At 39.4% G+C, this 20,679-nt stretch overlaps 1 protein-coding gene across 1 annotated transcript; it reads right to left on the bottom strand.

The window, feature by feature from the left end:
• Positions 1–1,303: 1,303 nt before the first annotated feature.
• LOC122660277 (probable LRR receptor-like serine/threonine-protein kinase At2g23950) lies at positions 1,304–4,492 on the bottom strand. The gene is made up of 11 exons (XM_043855511.1): positions 4,259–4,492; positions 4,039–4,171; positions 3,870–3,941; positions 3,627–3,770; positions 3,433–3,504; positions 3,213–3,275; positions 3,025–3,125; positions 2,792–2,926; positions 2,346–2,690; positions 1,864–2,243; positions 1,304–1,767 (listed from the first exon to the last, which is right to left on the bottom strand). The coding sequence occupies exons 1-11, from the start codon at positions 4,380–4,382 to the stop codon at positions 1,342–1,344; spliced, it is 1,995 nt and encodes a 664-aa protein (XP_043711446.1). The 5' UTR covers positions 4,383–4,492; the 3' UTR covers positions 1,304–1,341.
• Positions 4,493–20,679: the final 16,187 nt, after the last annotated feature.

The following is a 20,679-nucleotide window of genomic DNA, read 5'->3' as shown; positions in this document are numbered from 1 at the left end:
AATGATACCGTGCGATACCGTGAACTAACCCCTCCGCCACCTCCCCCCCCCCCCCAAACCAAAAAAAAAACTAAAAAAAGGGGAAAAATATCACCCCCAACACATGCATCCTCTCGCCCTTGCGCTGTTGCAGGGGTACAATCTAGTAGCAATCCCACTCTCAAAAAAAAAAAAAACACTATAAAAGAAAACAAAAAATCCCACCCCTGGTTGATGCATCCTCTCGTGCTGTTGCAAGGGCCACATGGTGGCAATCCCCCTCCCAAAAAAATTATTCACAAATCTTGTAAACCCAACCCAACTGTGGCCAGTTTCATTGAATTTTTTTTCCTTCTATTTTATTAACTAAAAAGGAAAAAAAAAATAATCAAAAAGAAAATCTAGTGAATTCATGGCCAAATCAAACATATAATAAGAGTTAAAATCGGACATAATCAGATTCGAGATGGATCTATTCTACTTGTAATTTTACTCATTCCGATCTAAATCTTTGAACCATGATACCTGGACCATAGTTTTCTAAACCAGAATAGAGGGGAAGGTTGGGTGCAATCCAAACCATTGCACAGTTTTGATCAAACGAACCATGTTTCTAAAATAAGGAAAATAACAAAAAAAAGGGAAAATAAAAAATAATAATAAAAACTATGAAAATTATATGAATCAAAACCAAACAGTTCACAGAATCGATCTTCAAAAACTAACCAAAATAGAAAACGGTTCTAATTGGGTTTGGTTGGTTCATCTTCAAACGACCCAGCAAGGCCCAAAATATTCGATACTCAGGTAGCCCTAGCTGAACCTTACTTTACATTCAAGAACAATCATTACAGATTGAGCCAGCCACCTTTTGTGTGTTCCAATGCTCTCCCACAACTTCAAATCAATCAACTCATAGCAGAAAAGGTTACTATTGACATTTAACTATAAAAAGAGAAGGGCAAAATTGTCAGAAATGACAGTAAGCGTGGGAGGAGTATAACTCTCTTTTCTGTAGTTTTTCCCAACGAAAAGAGACAATGCAAGAGAATAAAGCCGTGATACTGATGCGTCCGCATCATCCTCCATCCATCCATCCATCCATGATTTGAACACCAAAAAGAGGTCAGTCAAACCGTCCCGTCAAAACTCACAACATTTAAACTGACAAGTGCATTCCTTAGCTATACAATGCTTCTGTGCGTATTGCGCACCCCCCACCACTCCTTTTTTTGCTATTTACAGAATTACAGCTCAGCAACCTATTAAGAAAATAAAAAAAGAAAATTCCATGACTTTTTTTTTTTTTTTTCCTTCCCGAAGAATATTAAAAAGTTGAAAAAAGAAAGGGAGAAAAATTTATCATCTTGGACCAGAGAGCTCCATGGCATGGGTATCCAAAGACCGATCATCATCATCATCTATCTTCACCCAAAGCATTCTCGCATGAACATCATCATCATCATCATCATCATCCTCAACATCATGATGTTGCTGCTTCAGCTGCGACATGCATCTAATGGGCCGCATTGTAGCTCCAGTAATAGCACTAGAAGTCTCTGTCTTCTTATGGGCCTGGGCTCTCTGTGATGCTTCCCACTTCTCTGCAAGCCCATCACCTTCCAACATCCGTACCACCTCAGACATTTTGGGCCTATGGGCCGGCAAAAACTGTGTACACAAAAGTGCCACTTGTATCATCTCCCCCACTTCAATTCTATCATAATTAGGACCCAAGTCCTTGTCCACCAACACCTCCACCTTCTTCTCTTTCTGTATCTTCTTCACCTGTCCAATAACAAAATATTTCAATTTAGGTGTCATGTAAATCGTGACAAAAGAAAATAAAATGGGCCTGGGCCTGGGCCTATATGGGCTTCTTACCCAATCAAGCATTGCTCCTTTCTGGTTAACTGCTTTACCGAATTGCAGAGCTCTCATGCCGGTGATAAGTTCCAACAAGAGAATACCAAAACCAAACACATCAGTTTTCTCCGACGACTGCCCCGTCGATAAATATTCCGGTGCTATATGTCCGACAGTGCCGCGGACGGCGGTGGTGACATGAGAATCTGCGTGATCAAGCAGCTTAGCAAGGCCAAAGTCACCAACAACGGCTTCACAGTAATCGTCGAGAAGAATGTTTGCAGCTTTAACATCTCTGTGGATAATCTTTGGATCGCATTGTTCATGTAGATAGAGAAGACCCCTTGCTGCTCCCAATGCAATTCTCTTCCTTGTGTTCCAATCCAACGTTGGCTTACCTGAATTCGCGTTTCCAAACAGAAAAACAAAAAACCCAATTTGACTCACCGATTCCACTCAGAACTCGGTTGAAACAATGGAGGTCTGTGGTGGTCACTCACCTTTAAGCCTGGAAGCGACGCTACCATTAGACATGTAAGGATAGACGAGAAGCCTTTCGTTGGAGGTGGCACAGTAACCAAGCAATCTAAGAAGGTTACGATGAACTGCAAGGCTAATCATCTCTACTTCAGTTTTGAACTGTGATTCACCTGAGGTTCCACTTATGTCTTTCAATCTCTTCACTGCTACCATTGTTCCATCTGTTAATCTTCCCTTGTATACGTTTCCGAACCCTCCTTTGCCTAATATGTTCTTGGAGCTGAAGTTCTCTGTTGCTACTTGGATCTCTCTCAGTGTGAATTGTCTGAGGTTGCCTAAGTTTATTAGTCCCTCCTCTTGCTTGTCTGTAACAAAACCTAGAAGAACCCACATGAGATTTTGGACTTGAAATCACAATTGTAAAGGTTTCAGACGAAAATTTTTAATGGGTTTTCGATTTACCGACCGTTTATGTTCAGTACGGATCGGTTTTGATGATTCTTCCTCCACCAGCGAAGGAGGCCCAGTGTTAGTAGAATGAGGAAGGCAGAGCAAAGGCTAGCACCAATTGCAACGGCTACTTTCCTGTTCTTGGATTTTTCTAAAAATGGAATTCAGAAGCAAAGCTTTTCAGGATAACCCACATGGAGAGAGAGAGAGAGAGAGAGAGAGAGAGAGAGAGAGAGGGTAGAGAGATACTCTGTGATGAATCTAAAGAGAAGGAAAGCGGAATAGGCATGGGTGTTCCACAGCAAGCTTCAGTAGAATGGCCTCCACATATTAGAGGGTTTCCCACAACACTGTAAGTAGTAAACAGAGAGGAAAACATCAGAAAAGTTGGAACAATCAATAATGGATTAGAAACAAGGGAAGATGAGAAACCTTACTTGAATGTTCTGGCGGGAAATTTGGTGGGCAAAGGTCCACTGAGATTGTTGAAAGATAAATCCCTGACAAAGGAGAAGAGAAGATAAAGGAGACCAATTAATGGATACCCAAAGAAACAAAAAAATTCTTGTTCAGAAAGTTTTCAGATATCTGTAATTTATTTTCGTTTCCAAGACATTGAAAATAAAGGAGATGTGAGAAACAAATCTAAACACTCACAAGAAAGCAAGTTGAGGGATTTTCGATAATGACACAGGGAAGGCTCCATACAAGCTGTTATTGTTCAGCCTCCTACAGAGATTCCATACAGAAAAACAAAGAAAAGGTAAAAGTGAGGGATCAGAAACAAGCCCAAATGAAGAAAATAAACCCAGAGAAATCAGAAACTGTAGAAAATGATTGTAATGGCTTACATGTACTGAAGACCCTTCAGCTCTCCCAGAGACTCGGGAATGATGCCAGAGAACTCGTTGTTGGAGAGATCCAATGTCTGAAGCTTGGGAAGATTTCCTAGCTCTGCTGGAATTTCTCCTGATATGTTGTTATTTTGCAGTAACCTGCAAGTTCACATCCCAAATAGACTAATCATGAATGAAGATTACACAGAAACCTCAAATGGTTTAGTAAGACAAGCAAAGCTTTGTCTCATATCTTACACTTGCCGGAGATTCGTTAAGAAGCCAATCGTTCCAGACAAAATTCCTGACAGGTTCTGGCTTGGAGCTCCCCTGCAACACCCATGAACATAGAAGTTAATTTTTCATTCCAAATAAACAAACACAAGAGAGAAAAGGGTTTGGATGCTGAGAGAGAGGAAAAACTTACAGTCCAATAACCAGATTTTCTGGTGAACAAGTAACCATAGCCCAGCTACAGGGATCAACAGAGTCTTCATCCCAGTTGTTCAGAACTCCATGAGGATCAATCAAAGCTCTTCTGATACTGATCAGAGCTTCGACTAAACAAAAACAAATAAATATTATAAGACACAACAGAAAAGTGGGGTCTAAAAAAAGTGCAAGAGAAGCAATAGAGAAGGAGTTACCTTCCTGGTTGCGAGGTTCGAAACACAAAGAAAGAGTAGCAGAGGAGAGAAAGAAGATGAGAAAGAGGAGCTTGAACACCATGGCTGTTGCAGTTGCAGAGGGCCTCTTGTTCACAAAAATCATGCTCTCTCCAACCCCTCTGTCTGTGATCTTGTCTTATTATCTCTCTAATGAACTCTCTCTCTCCCCTTTCTCTTGACTAAGGCTGGAAAGAAGGACTGAGTCTGAGAGAGAGAGAGAGTAAACAATAGAAAATGCGTGAGTGTATCTGAGATACAGTGTGAGAGAGAGAGAGAGAGAGAGAGAGAGAGAGAGAGAGGGGATCAAGGCCAGTGATACGAGCTGTCAGGGAAGCGCAGAAATTGAGAGGGACTGAAGTGAAAACAGTACTAACCGAACATACATGTCCCTTAGCCTTCTCCCTTCACCTCACTGCAATAGGCAGAGAATAGAGTAGTGGGAAAAAAAGAAAAAAACTGAAAAAGGACCCTTATTAATCTTCTGTTTTTTTTCTTTCTACTTTTTGTATATTTTATTTCTCATCAAAGCTATCACTGAAGAAAAGAGAATTGAAAAAGGAAAAGGTGAAAATATGATCAGAAATTAAGAATACTGTATAAAGATAAAGGAAGTGCTTAATTGTAATTAGAAAGCCCTTTATCTTTTTTTAGTGCATTCATGAGAATAACTCAGTTGCCCTCTTCTGATATACCATTGCTTAATACTCCATTTTCTAACTTTTGATTTTGAATGTTCAAAAAATGGTAAATATATTGATGGAAGTAATATGCAATCTGCATTGATATGTGTTAGTGTGTTACTGGCGATGAGCTGAAGAAATATTTTTTTGGGGTGCTAGAATTTAGCCCAGTTGATTCACAAAGGGCCCACTAGAAACAATCCCACGAAAAGGTTAGGACAATAGACCTACAAGGGGTTACAAGGAACCCACAAAGGATCAATATTTATTCCAAAAAGAACCTGATTTGCTGCAAGCAATAGGGAAAGAGATGTCTTAAACTCGAGACCAACATACCCTAGACATCACTACGGCAAGTGGTCCCAGCCATCAGTCGAAAATCGATGTCCCTAACTCATGAAATTTAGAATAATAGAAATAAAAAAAATAAGTTTCATGGCGAGAATGTTGTATAACTACCAAGTTGAAAATTAAAGTAGCTGAGGTTTTTTTGTTTTTTCCTTTCCAAAATGGAAGTTCCTGAGCATAGTATCAATAATGCTATTAATGCTCCTTTACTGAAATGAAAGAAAATGCTACTTTATTGAAATGAAAGTATAAATAATGCTATTAATGCTCCATTATTGTAATGAAAGAAAATTCTTCCAACCATCCTTTTTTGGTAAATAAAAATACAAATACAAAAGATCCATGCTTTTGGTATTGCATTGTCAACACAGAGACAGCTGTTGACATAACATATGGAAAAAATAGGAAATACCCTTTTTTTCATAACCCGAATCTGAATGATTTGGTTCACCAAAAAAATAATGTGAATGATTTGGTTCAATAAGTCTGTCTCTAATTGCTTCCCTTGGAAATCCAACACTTCTTAACCCCCAAAAATAAAAAAAAATTCCAACACTTTGGTGGTAGAAAATTTTTTTATACATTCGTCGCATGAAAAATCAGAGGAGATCCAAACTCTATATTCTTTTTTATTCATATGTCAAGGATCAATCTTATCAGAATTTGCCATGTGGTAAAACATAGCTTCGTAAATCTAGCTCCATAAAAGAATGCAATAGTTGTCGAAATATTACAAACACCCATGGACATACATAGAATGCATATCAATACATGAGAGAGTATTAAACTCAGAAGTCTGACATTTAACTGATCTAGAATCACCATTTTATCCAATTGTCAAAATAGCCACTTTTATTGTACACGTGATGAGCATGAAAGAATAGTGTGTGAGGATCCTCTCCAATGAGTTGGAGAGTCCAATGAGCCATCTGACGCCTGGGCTGGTTGTGCATGCATCAAGATGTACGTAGGCACACATTTCGACTCGTGCCCAGCCGTTGGATGCTCATTGGGCATGTGCTTCATATGAGAGGATCTAGATCCAAGAAGAGTTCCTACAATGAGCATGTGGTTTCCTAGAATACTTTGGCATTTATTTTTTTGATGCACAATTTTTTCAACCACCTGATTGGCTGTTGATGCTCTTCATCAACTTCTTGTGACTCTAGCATGTTCTTTTTGTCCATATGAATAATTTAAGAAACCCTTATTTTCTTTAGGAGAGAGTTTTTCTTCACCGTTTTAAATAAAAAATTCCCTTCACCTGTGGAGAAGGAAGAATCTTTCTCTACAGATGAAATGACCCCTGATTGGACTCTTAGGTCATCAATGCATTCCCACACCCTATCACACCCTAGTGACGAAGTCGAAACTACCCTTTAGTGAAGAACTATATACCTCAAATATTTTTCCAATCTATTACCAATAAAAAAAAAAATTCCAATCAACTCATGATCTTGGGGGATGCCCTGAAAGTTAAAATTGATAAGAATGACCTTAACCTTTTAGATTTGTTAGATGTAGCATAGTGGTAAATAAAAAGAAGGTTAACAAGTGGACAAGGGGTGCTTTTATTGATTTATTTTGAATCATTTTTTTGCTATGGTCCTCCATCGAAATGTTCTATCTATTAATTGAATGATTTGGATCAATAATTTGATCATTCTTTTTATTAAGTTGTGAACAATGGAGCCCATTGCAATTCATATTAATGTCATTAGTACAACTTGATAAACTAGATTCAATGTTCCTGATTTTTATCACACCCACTAAGCTCCTTTTAAGCATCAAACTTACAAAGGTTATATTCACATTAAAAAAAAAAATTATCTCCCTTACAAAGGTTATGATTAGCCATCATGAACTAGCCCATTGGATAAACACAGCCCACCAAAGCCATGCGATCCTCATCCTCAAGCATTATTAATGGCTACCTAAGCACAATAAACTACCCAACAACAAATGAATGACTGAAACATAAGACAAAACAGCTAAAAAGGCAATTTTTCATATTTATAATTCAAGTTCAATGGATGGCTTCCTTAATCATCACCTTTGTGAGAAAAAGATGGATGTAAATGGATATTCGGAAATTTGAATTTGATTCACATCCGTATTCGTTAGGGATATCCGTATTAAGGATATTAGGAAAAATATTCTAATAGTTTAGAAAAAAGATTATTCAATTCGAATAGATATCTAGTTAATAATAAAAATTAAATAACTAATGATCATGATTGAGAGTTTTTGAAGATTCAACAAGTTCTAATGAACGAGAAAATGAGAATCATGGGACTAAAATGACCGAAAGACATGGATTGAGAGTGAATCATATTTGTCAGAGAGAAGGAAGGACTGGGTTACACAAGTTAGGGATGTAAACGGATCGGATAGTCGAAAATACGAATTCAATTTGCATCTGTATTTGTTTAGGGACATCCGTATTCGATCATGGAATATCCAGATCCAATCACATCTTATTCGTATTCAATCCATATTCGATTCGTTTACATCTCTAGGTGAAGTATAAGTTTGGACCTTATGATAGGAATAGAAAGAATCAAAACTAATACATAGTGAAGATGGATGTTTCATGGATATCAGTCTAACAGGTACCGACACCTTCATATGTTGCCACATCATTTTGTATGCCTTTTTATGATCTGAAGGAAAGATTGATTCCTCTATATAAACTGCTAACCAATCAAAACCCATGATTGCTTTAACATTATGAATAGACAGAGATGTGTTTCATGTGGACATGTGTTCCATGTAAAGAGGATTCGAACCCACCACTGAATGGGTCTCATAAGATCTAGAGACTTCTAAAGCCAAATATCATCATGAACTTAGGAGATATATATATATATATATATATGGTTGAGTTCATCCGATAATACAGTATATAACTATAGAAGAATGACTATTTGATCATAATGCTGGCTTTGGGCATGTGGAGATCTTTGAAGTGGTGCCACTCAATTGTTATTTGGGGTTGGTTACCTAATACCTATGATGGAGGGTGATGGACTTTGGAAAAAGAACCCCCAACACATGGGTGAGAGAGCCAACATATCTTCAAGGGTAAATTTGTAATTTTTATTCTATTTGAGGTGATGGCCGGGTTGGTCGTAGTCCAGCCCGAAGGCAAGCGATGGTTCATCGCTGGACTCCATTTTCACACATTTGCAACTTCTTTTCAACTTCAAAGTTTTAAAGAGAGCCAGCACGGGATTTGTAAAGGGTGGAGATGAGATAGATCAAAGAAAGAAGAGAGAGATCAGAGAGAGCAATCGACAACGGTGCCGGAGAACTTAGAAGCTCGAGTACCATGGTACACAAGAAGTGCTTGGTTGCGTAAATCCCTGGGATTTGAATCAACAGAATCATGATTCTCAATTTCGAAAATTGTTTGATTGATGAAATGAGTTGACATCTATTGATTCACAAAATTCAGGGATCCATCATTTACATTAAAAATTGCAAATCTTCAGATTTCACCCCTTAAGGGGAAATCTGAAGATTTAACCTTTGGTATAAAAGCCTCGACACCTAGAGATTCACGAAAAATCGGGATTGTCAAGTTCATGATTGAATCCGCAGCTCTGCTTCTCCTCGTAGCCGTCGTCGCTGCTGCTCCTCATTGACTCCAGGTAATCTCTCTCTCTCTCTCTCATTATGTATCTTCTCTCTCATTCTCTCTCTGTCCCTCACGATTGAACCCTAACCCTTCTTCTCTCCCCTCATCTTCTTCTGCTTCTCAAGTCTTTATTTTGGAACCGTAACTCACGATCGAAGAATTCCCTTCCGGCAATGGTTGCAAAGGTCAAGGAGAACCCATTTCCAACAAGGGTTGCAGAGGTGGATTTTCTTCATTCTGATTGCAACGGTGAATCTCTTCTCATTGACTCCAGATAATCTCTATCTCTCTCTCTCTCTCTCTCCCTCACGATTGAACCCTAACCCTTCTTCTCCCCCCCTTCATCTTCTTCTACTGCTCAGGTCTTTATTTTGGAATCCTAACTATTCCCTTCCGGCAACGGTTGCAGAGGTCAAGGAGAATCCATTTCCTACAAGGGTTGCAGAGGTGGATTTTCTCCATTCGGATTGCAATGGTGAACCTCTTCTCATTGACTCCAGGTAATCTCTCTCTCTCTCGATTGAACCCTAACCCTTCTTCTCCCCCCTACATCTTCTTCTGCTTCTCAAGTTTTTCAGGTAGAGTCAAGTTTCATAATTAGGGTAATCAAATAGTTATTTTGTCAGAATTTCAAATCTACAGATACTCTGTTACACCAAAATCAAAATAGGCACCAAGAGATTATGCAACCAAATGCGGTGTAAAAAATCTAAATCAGATCCCTCCTCCCCACTTTTGTAGGTTGGACTTCCTCATGTGGGGGAACGACTTTTCACTACAAGAACTAAGGATTTTAGCAACTGATTTTTACCACTACTAAAGGTGTAAAAACCGCCTCAAAATAATTCATGCAGCTTTTTCATTGCTAGAAATCCACATCTAAATGTGAAGCCATTATTGTGGTGTGATGGTTTTTATGGTTCTTGCTCGTATATCTCCTTTACCGGTGATTTTTTATACTACCAATAAATGCACTTATTTTATTATTAAATTTAGTAAAGACGTAGCTTTTAGCGTCGATTATTATACCAGCTCTAAAAGTAATTAGTTTATACAAAAAAACCTGCCCCCCCCCCCCCCATCTACGCCACCACCATTGACCCCTCTCACCCCGCCCCACCACTGCCACCACCCAACCCCACCCCTGAATCTCCCCACACCGCCCCAACATCCCCACCCCTACCCCTACCCCTACCCCTACCCTTACCCCTCCCCCTCCCTTGAAACTCCTTGCCCCACGCCTCCCTTTGAAACTCCCCACCCTACCCCACCACTAACCTATCGCATCCAATACCCCTATCGCCTCTCCTGCCTCTGGCTCCCTCCCCAATCTCTCTCCCCTACCCTTGCTCCCACTCCTTGAAACTCCCTATTCATTTTGAAACCGAACCTAACCCCACCACGCCTCTCTCTCCATTGTTCCTACTGAAGGGATCCCGAAGCAATCACGCTAGGTTTAAGAATTGGATCACATTCAATTTCCGAGCAAGAAGAATGCCACCGAAACCTCGAGGTTATGCTCGTTTACCTGTTGGTTCCTTTAGATTGCAAGGAATGATTTTCTATTTAATAGACGTGAGTGGTCCTTTGTTGAAGTCTTCACCGCAACTCAAAGGGCGTACGGAGAGTTTTGGGATGCTATTGTCAAACCTCCAAATCAGAATCATGCTCCTATGCCTTCAGCCCCTCGCGAATGGTTTCTTCCTCCTCCTGGATTCTCCAAAGTTAATTGTGATGCTGCCCTCCCTCCAGACACATCCTCGGGGAGCCTTGGAATTATCATGGGAAATTACCTGGGAGCCCCATTATGTGTATCCTCTAAACTTGCTTCATTTGCAGATAGCGTCATCGGAGAAGCTCTTACATTGCAGGGGGCGTTAATTAATGATCTAGAGAAAGCTCTTACCCACATCGAGTTGGAGTTTGATAATTCTGAAATTATCAACTCCATCAATCTTCCATATAGAGCCCTTTCCACCCAAATCTCCCATATCATTCGTGATATTAAGCATCTATCGTCCATCCACTTTTAATGCATGTATCTCAGCTCTATTTCTGGGGAGGCAAACTATGTTGCCCACTCCCTAGCCTAGATGGCATTGTCTTTGGCATGTAAGATAGTTTGGCCACTTTCCGCTCTTTGGCTTCAGTAGTTATGTAACCCGAAAGTCTTTAGCTTTGCATGCTTTGATATTCAATAAAATTATGTCTTACAAAACAAAAAAAAAAAAAAAAAAAACATTTCCATGAAGCTAGATTAGTATTTCCCTATCACGTGGGATTCTTGGTTATTTTCTCTCTTGTATTTTGACCATGCGAGTCCCATGTGAATGATTCTGTTATCCGCACAACCATGGGTATGGCATCTCTTGAAGAGTGAAGCCCAATGAATGTTAGATGCAAAGCCCCGCACCTCATTAAGATCATATTGGCATACTCTTCCAAAAAAGAAAGACCAAACCCCATTAAAGACGGGGGTGAGGTGCAGCTTCCTCCTCCACATTGGCATTGTGGGGAACCCCCTCCCCACTATTATTTATCAGAATAAAAAAGTGGATTAGATTATTTAGCAACTAATTAAAATACAACGACAATAGGAGAATATCACTTAAGATTGAGTGATAAAAAAGATGGATTAGATTATTTAGTGATAATCATGGAACAAACAAGTATGGAGACCATACACAGAGAGTAGATCAAGATCTAGTTTAATGATTGAGTTTTTTTGGGTGGGGAGGGGGTGGGGGAGAGAAAAGAAAAAGATGTTATTTTTTTTTACGTAAAGAATCTAAAATGAAAAGAAAAATGACATGGCTATACAAGCCTACATGCAGGCTACCGAGCAAAGCAACATTGACTCCATGTAGAAAAAGGAAAAAAAATTTATATACAAGAGGCCATATCTACCACATGGTAGACTATTGATACGGTTGTCCACTTGGCCAAACAATTTTACCCTATCTCCAACTACCCAGATCACCAACCTGAACCCAACTAAACTAAAATTCATCAACGATTATTATGGTTGTTGATCCAGACCTTAAAAATATGCATGGACAAGATAATTTTCTAACAAAACTGATTGATCTCACCCCACTTATTTCTTTGTATTCTCCACCAAGCCTTGTTACAAATACAAACATCCTTTACTTGTGCTCCTCCGTGAACGTCGTCCTTGGCCTCCTCCCCCAACTCATCTACACCATCACTTGATGATGTTGTTGATGCCGTAGTTGCTCTACTACCATGAGCTCCTGCAATTGTTTCTCCTCCTCCTCACTTCCACTACCTTTGTTTTAACCTTTATAGTTTGATTGCTACTCACTCCATTCCTTCCTATCATCACCACAACTGCTGCCTACCACAACTATCTTTTGGTGGAAGTTCTTCTGGCACTCACATGCCTCACAATGGAAGCCACCGTCGATCAGGAAAAATTCTCTACATCCATTTGTGGCATGGTCACCAAGCTTTGCTGCATGATTTCTAATGCATGTACCATATACAAACTCTTTCTTGGGGTTCTCCATGCTTTTTTAAGTGTTGAAACATTTGAACCTTCTCTAACATATATAATAGTGTGGCCTTGGTGTTAGTGATGGTGTAATAAATATTATTTTGGATTTAGTGTATAGGTAATTAAAGTTTACAAGGAATAATTAAATTTACTTTGGGATTTAGTGATTATCTGTTAGGTAAGTTTTTCATATTTAGGTAGTTTGATAGATGAGCCTTTAATGGGATTCTTGTACGATTTTCATTTTGGGCACATTTTAAATGCTTCACAATGGTGTAGTCAGCGATGCTATTTTTCGTCATTAAATGGGTGAATGTATGGAACAGGCTGAAAATTGTGTAGGGTGGTGGATGTAACAGAGTGATTGCAAAAGAAAGGTTGTCTCTAAGAGTGTTCTGTAAGAAGACTTGATTTTCAATCTTTAATCTATAGAAGTGTTTGGTCAACTAGAAAATTCGATGGATAAGAATAATGTTTGATTGAACGTCTCAAACAACATTTGATTATATCATGATTTTCTCAAATGAAACCATCATACACGTAGCCTCTATCTAGTTGCAAGTAAAAGGAAAAGTAGAGAAGTGGAATTAGTTTTGAAAAGAAAAATGAAAGTTTTGTAACTATAACTTGGTAACTTACTCAAATCTCTTGTCATATGTGATAATATACTTTGAGAAAATAATCTACATGCCGCCTACTTATTTTGCACTTTATATAACCTTCTATTTCCCATAATAAAGAAAATAGAATATGCCCAAAAATACTCAACAATGTCCATGAGAAATTATACATTAATTCAAACATACAAACAAAACTAATTAAAAAAACCACAAGGATTCAAGTCAATGATCTCAATCGAGTGATCGTACTTCGTATTTGAAACCCTATCCTACGAAAGGGAGGCCTTGATACCTCCCAAGTGCTCGATTAAAGTCTCCTATATAACTCCTTGATTGATTGGCATATGATCAATCTTTTTCATCATTTTAATCCATTTCTTAAAGTTTGGTGCAAAGTTACCAACTCTAAAAGGGCACTTTTAGTGGTGCTTTTATATTATCACCTCAAAAAATAACTTTTAATGTCGGTAAAAATTACTAGTGCTAAAAGTTAGAGCTTTAAAGGCGAAATTCTATAACTACTATGTAATACCTAAATTGTGCTTATTTTTAGTACCTGGTAGTAAGGAATTATCGTCTTTAAAAGCACACTTATAGTGGTGGTAAAAAATCATCGCTTCTAAAAGTATCATAGAAGTGCTTCAGTTTATCGCTTTTCTTTTAGTGTTTGTAGATTCCTCAAACAACTGCTTTTGAAGCTTCACCATGCTATTTAGTATCTTCGAGGCCATGTTTGTCATCTTGGGCAAAGAAAGCTTCCCCTGGACCTAACTTCTGTAAGAACACCATCAGCTCTTCACTCTTCTTGAGCACCACTCCAATACCTCATGGCTCTGTTCAACGAATTCTTACTTTTGCATGACTTGACTTTCCATTGCACTCTTATTCGGCCATAGTGGAATAAAAAACCCTTTGTATGACTCTGATACTCGACCTACAAAGATCACACATCTCTAATTGCTTCTGAACATTGAATTTCGATCCACCTAAGTCCAACATTTTGGTTCTCATTGATCAGAGGGAGATGAGACAAAATGGAGAGAGAGATGGTGAAGGGCAGTTAGAGAAGAGGGAGGGGGTGGTAGAGGGTGGCCAAAGAAGAAAGGAATAAGGAAGAGAGAGAGATAGAGAGATGAGTCAGGTTGAGTTTCTCCAAATCTGTTTAGAGAACATAAAATTTTATTTAAAAAAAAATGATTCTTATATTTTGTTCTCAGAGTTATTTTTAGGTTGGTTAATTTTGCAAGAACACAAAATCAATCAAAAATTGGCAAACACAATTCCACTCCTATAGCATTCTTCTAGAACAAAAAATCACTAAAATCACTCTCGTGGTGTATTGTCAAATTGCAACAAAGTGTTTAATTTTCAGTGATGATATTTCTTACTCATGTAATGTTGGTTTTGTTATGCTTCTATCCCATGATTCCTTTCATCATAGAATGTTAAAACCCCTAAATAATATGAGAGAAAAAGAAGAAGAGAGAACACCTGATATTTTACGTGGTTCAGTTGAAGAGTTCAAAGCTACATCCACAAATATTTTTTCACTATGTATTTTCATCGATTTCTTTTCTTTCCTCTTATAAAGAGAGGGATGGATATAATCAAACATCTTTGTTCAAGGAAGGAGACTGTTTGAGATAGAATCAAACACCTCTTTACAAGGAATGGTATATCATGAGATATCAGTTACAACTGGGATTCTTATTCCTTTAATTGATGATAAGTTGATAGAGACTATCCTTAGTGCGTCCCTGAAAAAGAAATCTCCCCGTATTGTGATCCTTTACACAAAAATAATCGAGGTGGAACTCGAAAAGAACATTGTTAGCTCGAGTAAATTGAGAGACAGATAACAGGTTACGGGTAATAGAGAGAACATGAAGAACATCTTGCAACAATGATGATGAAAAAGAGGTTGGGATAGAGACAATAACTGTCACACCCCCATCCCTGAACCACGGGGAATGCAACTGGAGCGTACCAATACGCTCTCTAACCACCAGAATCACTGATGCAGTACCCAAGACTAACTCATTCACAACGACAAATAATAGGTAAAAGGAAAGGATTAATATTAATAACATCGAGTTAGCGTAGAAGCTAGGTGATAGCATATAAAATATTGTCTATTCAAATTTACCCCTTCATATCAATGGGTTCTAATCGGGATCTATGTATTATCACCGTATAATAAATACACTTATTAAGAAAGGAATAAAAGAATACACCTTTGAATCGAAAATAGTTTATCAAAGTGTAACAAAAAGATGGCCACCAGCCAAGAATCACTGTTCCCTCGTGGAACACATCTCACAGAGCACTCCGGTCCATGATCCTCATACTCAAGTCCACCACTCTTCATGACCTTCATCAGAGTCTTGAACTCCGTGCCGTCATGCTCGAATGTACCGCATCAACTAAAAATATGTTTCCTCGAGGAGTGAGCTCCAATCGAGCCCAATGAGTGGCTAAGCCACACAAGCATACACAATAATAATAATGAATAGGGTTGATCGCAAACCATACATGATGGACGGATACCAAGGTGTCCCATACCACCAAGGTAGACCGTACATCACATACAATTTACAATCATGCTACATGAATGAATGATGATGTATAGTTTTATTGTTATCCACCTAACACACAACTAAGTCGGTATAGTACTATAGCAACACCTTAGGTAGCATCCCCGACATCGGTACCATAAACGGATGGTATACCGGCGATGACAAACCCGAGTCGCTACCGAAGCCTCGCTGTACGGTCTCCACCAAGAGATATACGCAAACCCCGAGTCAAATCCCGCCCGGCGTTCGGCCCAAAATACGGTTGGCGCCCAAACTTCCCGGTGGGTATACCGAATAACGGTCGGAACCCACGGATTTGACAGACACCTAACCCCCTCGCTGTAAGGGTCATAGTACTGGTAAACATTTATCCTAGCCAAGATTCACCTATTGTATGAGTGAGGTACGCATGTGCATAGGCTAGAGACCGAGTCCATAGATACCGAAATACGGTCGGCCGGCTATCCTCTCGCCCTCTAGCCCATACGTACGTATACAAGTACGAGATGTGAATACCGAAGGCGTCGGTCGGTCACCATCCCGTTTCCACCTAATGCAATGGACAACTCTAATGCAATTTCAAGCACGGCAATCTCAAGCCCAGACCCACCGGCACTTGGATCCCGCTCCGCCCTAGATCTACATGCCATGAGTGAGTCCATATTATGGAATCCTCAGTCCAGCACCAACCGCACCCGAGTCCCATAACTAAATCCAACACCATTTGCACCATAGTGCAAGAAAATAAATAATATCGCAAGACAAGAATGTAAAGTCCTATCAACATCTAAACATTTATATCGTCCTATATCTTACTAATAATTATATATTATAGCACACATGCATGAATGACATTCGCAAGACACGACACACAAACATTCCATAAATTAAGACGTTTGCTTAACTCACTCACCTTGATTCTCACCAATCGTCAAGACGGAGCTCTTCAAATCGACGTTCGATGCCAAGTACACTGTCCCACGTACTAATACGCCCCAAGCCGGGTCATAACCTAAAGAGAGTGTACAACGTGGGGAGAGATTAGTGCCTTAGGGCTAGAAGAGTTGGGCCCCATAAGTTATCAAACAAGGCTAAAATAGGGACCGGCACATACAAGAAGGCTATATCATGTGCCTCCCATGTGCCTGTCCCTCTCGGACTTTCCCACCGCAGATCTAGGTTCTCGTGGACTGCACTTGCATGTGCCTGTCCATGTGCCTGTCCCTCTCGGACCTCCCACCGGCAGATCTTTCTCGTGGACTGCACTTGCATGTGCCTCGTCCATGTGCCTGTCCCTCTGGACTTCCCACCGCAGATTTAGTTTCTCAGGGATGGCACTTGCATGTGCCTGTCCCACGTGCGTCTTGCTGTTCATGCCATTCCGAGAATGATTTTGCAGCCCCAAAGTCTTGGGCTAAAATGGGGTATTCTTAGGGGTTTTTAGGGGTCTCTTTGGCCATGATAACAACTCCAACCAAGGTGCCATAGCACACACCCAACATGGGTTTGTAAACCCCATGATCGATTAGGTTTTTCTCCATTAAAATACATATGGAAAGAAAACTCATGGGTTTGGGTATTGGGGTTTTGAAAGGGGCTTTAATCAATGTTATTTAACAACCCACAAACCACACCTCTATGGTCTTCCATGAGGGTTGGTGAAACCCATAAATGGAGGTGAATCCCCAACTTAGGGTTCATAAATGGAGAAAGGGTGAAAGGGGGTTCAAGGTAGGATTAGGTGTCTTTATAACTAAGCTTCAAAGATTAGCCATTAATGGCCTTTCCATTAGGGTAGATGAAGCACTCATGGCTCATAAGTCCAAACCCTAGGTCTATAAATTAGGAAGTGAGAGAGAGAGAGAGAGAGAGAGAGAGAGAATGCTCACCAATGTAGGAGAGTAAGCTTGGGTTCCACCTCTCTTCCTTCTTCTTCTTCTTCTTTCGTTCCTTCTTCCTTCTTCTTCTTCTTCTTTTTCTTCTTCTTCTTTCTTTCCTTCTCTCCTTTCCTCTCACGATTTAGGATTGTATTGTGAGGTGAATAGTGGATTGATCCCTATTTACCTCACTTTAGTCTTAAGTCATGTTTGGTTGTCTTAGGTCTTTAGGTCCATTTTAAGTTATTGGGCCCATTATACTACTAGGCCCATAATATGATTAGAAGGAACATCAGGTCCTAAGTCCATTCTAGTATTTATACTCATGAGTTATTAGGATATTAACTTACTCCCAATCATCTATAAGTGGGAACGGTACACCGGCGAGGGCCAGGATCCTCGAAATAAGGAAATGCTAGGAATGCACCCTCGAAGACAAACTTTCCCCTATCTCTCTCGATGTACCTATCCTCGACGACTTCTCTAGAGTCACGGTCAACAATCTTGTGGGATGGCTTGAGTATCATGGCCCACAGTTCACGAGCGTACTCCGCTCCCGGTTCTACATAAAAGGTTCAAACCAGACCGGTGGTCAGACCGAGTTTTAAACCGGGTTTTGGGCACGGATTTAACAATAATAATATGCTTAATTGGCAAACCTATACATTTTCCAATCTGAATTTGATCGTTACCCAAATATTCCTGAGAGAGATGGAGGTTCTCCAGATTTGCAGTGATATAGTTAGTTGCTCCCAAGTCGGAAAACCAAACATTGTCAGAATGGGGAAGCCTGGGATATTCAGCTACATGCGCAGAGGGAGGAAGGAATAGTGTAGCCATTATGAAAGACATGATTAAACTGTTGACGACAGTCAAGAGCTTGGTGCCCAACAAGATTAAAAATCTGACAGTGATCAGGGGTGAGCTGTAATGGCGGCTAACCTGGGGAAGAATTTGAGGGCATGTAGGAGTGACTAGGGCCAGATCACCCACGATTGGACCGATCGTGGTCATCGGATCAACTATAAGAAGAGCCGGTACCACGATTGAAGCGCCCCCCCCACAACCTGTAGATAATGGAGTTAGGGCGAGATTGGTAGTGGGTTGAGCGAGATCAGAAATAACAAGGTCATCCTTTAGACATATTTCTTGAGTGAGGAGCATGCTGTAAAGGTCTGTATAAGTGACGGGTTCACTTTGAGTGGAGATGGAAGTAACGAAGGCAGCGTAGTCGGGCCCTAAGCCATTATGAATGTAAAGACAGAGATCCTCATCTTTTTTGCACATGTTTTCCCACTGGCAGCCAAGAGATTTGTAGTGGATTTAATCTTGAGAAGATAATAATGAATAGAAAAATTACCGTGCTTGGTATTCCGAAGTTGTAGTCGCAACTGCATAATTCGTGCTGTCGATGAGGTGGAATAATAACATTCAAGAATGCTCCAAATTTTACAAGATGTGATGCAGTCAATGATTTGGGCATAAACGAATTCTGTTAGAGAGAAAATCAGCCAACTCATTAAGAGTTGGTCCTACCGGTGCTAAGCAAGAAACGCCGGAGTTGAGGAAGGATCATTGTTGCCGACGAGAAGAGTCTCAGATGGACATTGAGACATGCCTTTGACGAGACCATATAAATCTTAACTTTTAAGAATTAGAATAAACTGAGAATGTCAGAGCAGGTAATTGGTGTCTGCCAACTTGATGGAGATAAAGTGATTGAGAGACGAAAAACCATTGCTAAAGATGGGAGATGATGTGGATAAAGCAAAAAGTAGTAATGGATCCCGTCGTCGCCTAGATCTCTGATGCCATGTTAAAACCACTAAAGGAATAATAAGAGAAATGATGAAGTAGAGAGAACTCCCGATATTTTATGTGATTTGGTGGAAGAGTTCAAACCTACATCCCCTTATATTTTCCCGCGATGTATTTTCATTGATTTCTTTCCTCTTATAAAGAGTGGGATATATAGAATCAAACACCTGGGTACAAGGAAGGAGACTATTTGAGATAGAATCAAACACATTTATATAAAGACGGGGATATCGTGAGATATTGGTTACAATTGGGATTTTTACCCCTTTATCAACATGAGCTAAGTGAGCTTTAACAAATTTATCACCATGAATACCAAGCTTATTTTTATTGTTTAAATAGAATATCCCAAATCTAAAATTTTTAATTATGAATTTGTAAGTAAGATACTCATTTAGAACTCTGTTTTTTTTAATACAAAAATGTTATCATTATCAAAAGATTGGCCGAAGGTTGAAGAAAGATTTATAATAGCTAAAAGCTCTCGAGGAGGAAGTGAGGAACAGAGAAGAATCACAGTAAGACTCTGTCATTTATGACTTAGGTAAATGAAATGGTCACTTAATATTTGGAGGATATTCGGTGACTTTGGGGCATTTTTTTTTACCATTTCAAAAAATAGAATAAAAATAATAATTTTTAAGAAAAATATTTCATGACGTCATCATCCAGAAGTACATGAGATAGTCCGTGTTTTTTTCTGAAGTTACGGGGACTGTTAATCCTTCTTCAGCCTTCGGCCAATCCTAAATTATTCTTGTTTAAAAAATTATGGGAAAAAGAACTTTGTCCAAGAGTGTGGCTAACACCAACACTCCCATGAGTCTATCTCTTCCTCCTCATATGATAAGACACATCTGCCCCCTTTTTTTTAGGAAGAGAGAGATAGACAGTTGGGAGTGCTGGTGTAGGCTAAAAGTTCTCGAGGTGGAAGTGAGGAACAGAGAAAAATCACAGTAAGACTCTGTCACTTGTGACTTAGGTAAATGAAATGGCCACTTAATATTTGAAAGATATTCGATCTTTGGGGCATTTTTTTATCATTCCGAAAAATAGGATAAAAATAATAATTTTTAGGAAAAATATTTCATGATGTCATCATCCAGAAGTACATGAGATAGCCCGTGTTTTTTTTTTTTATGTGAAAAAGTGATGCCATAATTTTTATAGTGGGAGAAGGAGTTTGTTGGCTGCCCGATCATGCACCTTTTAAGCTATAATAGGGATAGACAATCAAAACTGAGGGTATTATCGGTTATTCGTTAAATCAATATTATAATTTAGCGTCAAACGACAGTGTTAATTATTTGATCGACCAATCCTA

The sequence above is a fragment of the Telopea speciosissima genome, chromosome 4, assembly GCF_018873765.1.
Source record: "Telopea speciosissima isolate NSW1024214 ecotype Mountain lineage chromosome 4, Tspe_v1, whole genome shotgun sequence".
In the NCBI taxonomy this organism is placed as follows: domain Eukaryota; kingdom Viridiplantae; phylum Streptophyta; class Magnoliopsida; order Proteales; family Proteaceae; genus Telopea; species Telopea speciosissima.
The sequence above is the reverse complement of the archived record's forward strand: the minus strand, read 5'-3'. Positions and strand labels throughout refer to the sequence as shown.

Bases quoted from the DNA above. Each gene is read 5' to 3' on its own strand.
- LOC122660277 (XM_043855511.1), bottom strand. From the start codon at position 4,382: ATGATTTTTGTGAACAAGAGGCCCTCTGCAACTGCAACAGCCATGGTG. The intron at 3,771-3,869 runs GTAAGATATGAG...GTGAACTTGCAG, and splicing joins TTAACGAATCTCCGGCAAGT to GTTACTGCAAAATAACAACA. The intron at 3,505-3,626 runs GTAAGCCATTAC...GAATCTCTGTAG, and splicing joins CTGAAGGGTCTTCAGTACAT to GAGGCTGAACAATAACAGCT.